The sequence below is a fragment of the Mandrillus leucophaeus genome, unplaced genomic scaffold, assembly GCF_000951045.1.
Source record: "Mandrillus leucophaeus isolate KB7577 unplaced genomic scaffold, Mleu.le_1.0 Scaffold670, whole genome shotgun sequence".
NCBI lineage: Eukaryota > Metazoa > Chordata > Mammalia > Primates > Cercopithecidae > Mandrillus > Mandrillus leucophaeus.
In genome coordinates this window covers 434,233-438,196 of record NW_012107253.1, presented here as the reverse complement: position 1 = coordinate 438,196, position 3,964 = coordinate 434,233, and the positions used below count along the sequence as shown (strand labels likewise).

Here is a 3,964-nt window from a genome sequence, read left to right as displayed (position 1 = left end):
CAGACTCGCGGAAGACGCGCGCCCCGGGCTGCCCGAGCACCTGCTCCCCGGGTCTCAAAGCGGGGGGCAGAGATTAACCCTTGGCCGTCCACGCGGCTGGGGTGTACGGACTCGCTGGGGGCGGGGTGCAAACATGGAGCCGGAGCTGGGCGTGAACCTGGGTTCAAGGCCCGGGCTCTGGGCACCGACTGGGGCGCGTATGCGCTCGCGGCGTCTTTCGGGATGCTCTCCTCGCAGCCGCCAGCCAATTCCCAAACTCTCGGGCACACATCGCCCCTCCCGCCGCAACCCAAACCTGTCCTCGGGCCCTCTAGGGACCGGGTCATGTGCCAGAACCTACGGCGGTGACTTAAAACGTTCAACGCGGAGTGAATGGGCAGCGCACCCAGACCCGCTTTCCCCTGGCTTTTGGCCGGAGACTGGAAGAGCGATCAGAGGTGACTCGCTTTTGGGGAGCGCGTCTAGACGCAAGGCTGTTTGATTCAGCGCTACCTGGCCCGAGGAGGGGCACCGGAAAGCGCTGAGACCAACACACCGACAAGATCGAGTTTGAAATGCAAACCGCCGCCACTTGGCCCCAATTAAGAGGCCAAATCTTTTATGTCAACACGGAATAATTAGTTTTGGTAATAGAAGCGTAAACAGAATCATCATCCATTGATTTGCTAATTACCCTCCTGTCCCATGACAATAGCCCGGACTTTGCCTGTAGGTGGGACAGACCCTGTGCACCTGAGGCACCGGTAAAAGGGAACTGCACTCTAAAATGGGGGTGGTCAGTTTCCCAGCACCCCACCCCTTCACCCGAACGTCAGATCCCTTTTCTTTCTGGCTGTACAGGCAGCTCCCATTCATTCCCTAGCTTCTAATAGGAGGGAGGGCTAGGCTCAGCAGTTTGGGTGGCAGAGCAACTCTGGCGGTGGCCAGCCCAGCTGGGATCGTTAAATTCCTGGACACTGCCGTTCCACAAAGAGCTGCCCATCTTCCACCCAGTCCGTGAGCCCCCAAGTCCCCTTCTTGGGAGCAGTTGTCCCACTTAGCTTCCCTCCCAGGGCCTCCAGGTTCAAAGTCAAATCACGTGGTTCCCTGTCCACTTGAGGTACAGCCAGTTAGGCTCCCAAGCGGCAAGATGGCTGGAAAGTTACCCAGAGGCCAGTGCACCCTCTAGCCCCACCATGATTCCTGGCCTATCCAGCTGACAGTGCATGAGGATGAACAGAAAGAGGGGCTCTTGGGGGCAACGCAATGCTATGACAGCACCAGGCAGCTTCCTCGGCTCCTGAGGACTTTCTAGATGGGAGGGACCTGGGGGTGGCAATGCTCTCAGTCCCACCCCAAAGCGGTATTTGCATAGCACTTAACACAGCACTGGGAAAATGTCACAAATGTCCACAGCAGGAGCCTGAGGCTCCCACTGTGCAAAAGCCAGGAAGGAAGTCTGTGGCCTTCTTGGTGTCAGCCCTCAAACCTCAGGATCCTGGAGCATCTCAAGGCGGCCCAGCCCCCAGCAGCGCCTGGGAAGGTGTGGCAGTTATGCAACCAAATTTATCACCCTCCCAGAGGGACCCTGGCTTCAGAGAAGAGGCACCCTTACTGGGGTGGAAGGGCATACAGTCCTGATCCCTCCCCCCACCCACCCCCTCACCCCCCTGCCCCTCAGCCCTGAGGCAGTACCTTTGTCGAGGACGGGCCCAAAGATGGCCAGGCTGTCATCTATGGTGGTGCAGTTCCAGCGGCGGCCCCGGAACTGGTGCTGGCACTCCTGGATGCCCAGCTTCACGCCCTCAGCCACACTGGGCATGATCTCGATGTAATTGCGGCAGAAGCGCAGTTGCTTGGGGACCAGGCCTGGGATGGAGCCGCAGAGCAGGGGCTGTGAGCCCAGAGATGTGTACTGCTGGCCCAGGGCCAGGGACCTGCAGGCAGACAGAGGGTAGTGACACTGCAGGCACAAAGCACAGAGCCCATCCTGGGCTCCATGGACGCTTTGTGAACCCCCCGGCGTAGGTGGAGAGGCAGAGGGCCTGTGCCCTGGCACCTGAATGTGCTACCTTTGACCTCAGGAGCGTGCCACCCCTCAAAGTGCAGAGCTCTGACCCAGGCAAGTCAGCCCTCTGGCTGTATCCAGCTTGCAGGGGATGGGACCAGCAGAAACCGCTTGTGGGGGCCCTTGGGGGCAATGCAAAGCCATGAAAAGAGGTTTGGACTAGAAAGATGGTATTTGGGGCCCAGATCCAGTCCTTTCCAGGTTCTGGGTCCAGCTTCGCTTATGGGCATTGAAGAGATCAGGCTGGGCAATTTCCAAGGCAGTCCAGGATACTAGGGCCACATGGACACTTCCAGTGACTCATGGGACACGCACGTGTGCGTGAGCGCGCACACACACACACACACCCCACCCTTGGCAATACCCTCAGCCTCTTCCCCACGATGCTGACAGCCCAGCCCAGAGCCTCCCAGTGTCTGCCCAAGGAATCGCTGGCTTGCACCAAGCCCTTTGTCTACCAGGGCCTCCATGACCATCTTTCCAGTTCCCTAAAAGTTTCTAGAGCTCCACCTCTTTTCTCATGAGAGACTGGAGCTTGGCTTTGTTTCAAAACAAGTTTAGCACCGAGTCAGAAGGGAGATCTCAGATCTCACTGCCCACACCCAACACCAGGTGACTGGTCAATTCACTCCATTCCTCTGCCCCTCAATTTTCAATCAATATTCCATCAACTCTCTCAAGTTTTATAAAGAGTCAGCGACAGAAAGAATGACCTTATGGGGTGGGGTAGAAGAGTTTAAAATACTAGAAAACCAAGGTTGAAATTGATACTTTTCCGTTCCCTCCCTTCAGCACAGGAACAGCAGAAATGACATTTTGTGGGAGAACCTGAGAAAATGACCCGTGAGTGTCAGTGGCCTTTAAGGACAATTGCAATCTGCTGTATGACCAGTGGCAGTGTGAGCTGGAAGAAGGAGACCATCTCCTCTCCCAGTGTGTCCAGCACTGACCAAGGCTTTGGTCCAGCATTGGCCTAAGTCAAGTTTCCCACAAAAAGTGATGAGCAAAAGCCTCGGAAAGAGGGGCCGGGAGAAGGGTCCAGCTTTTCTGTGTACTTTTTTGTACACAAAAGCTTGTGGGCTAGAGGCAGGGCCGAGTCAAACATCTGCCATTTAGCAACTGTTACTGCTTGCCAGGCACTTTATATGCAACATTTCTGATCAATTCCCGAACGTGAAGAGCATCACTATCTCCTGGATGAGGAAACTGAGGTTTAGAGAGTACATTTGCTTGCTTAAGGCTTTTTGGTACCCTGCCCTGTCTGCAGGGCTGCAAATGTCCCCGTTGAGCCTCCCTCCGGGCTCAGGCTGCCCCTCCCGTCCTCTTGAGCAGCACGTCCAGCCCAGCCCTGCTGTGCCAGCTGCCCCCACAGCCCTGCAATCACTGGAGGGGAAACTGAGGGAGGGTTCAGTGCAGACAACTCGGCCTTGCACCATCCTAGATGGGCGGCTCAGGAGCAAGATACAGGGAAGAAGCCCGGACTGTCCCCGCTCCTTCCTCTGGTGTTTGGGACCCAAAGCCCTGTGCAGGACCACTGCAGCGAGGAGCTGAGGCAGGAGTGAGAGGCACTCAGAGACCCTTCCTCTGCCCTCCTTCTCCCCTTCCCGTTGCCTTCCTGCCTCCTCCTTCCTCCCCCTCTCCCAGCCCTTGCTTTATACCTTCTGCAGGCCTGGGCACCCTCAAGCTAAACTGGAAGCTGAGCCCTGGTCCAACAGCGGAACCCACAGGAGGAGCCCTAAGGGAGCACTAAGCCCATCATACAGATGAAAAACAGAGGCCGACCAGGCCAGGTGGCTCACGCCTGTAATCCCAGCTACCCAGGAGGCTGAGGCAGGAGAATCACTTGAACCTGGGAGGTGGAGGTTTCCGTGAGCCAAGATCACGCCACTGCACTCCAGCTTGGGTGACAGAGGAGAC

General features: G+C 57.0%; 1 protein-coding gene across 1 annotated transcript in view; it reads right to left on the bottom strand.

The window, feature by feature from the left end:
- Positions 1–3,964, bottom strand: part of WNT3 (wingless-type MMTV integration site family, member 3) — a 59,811-nt gene that overhangs the window by 9,472 nt on the left and 46,375 nt on the right. The window contains exon 2 of the mRNA XM_012001927.1: positions 1,675–1,916. Within this exon, the coding sequence (XP_011857317.1) occupies positions 1,675–1,916 (242 nt within the window). The remainder of the gene's footprint in view (positions 1–1,674; positions 1,917–3,964) is intronic.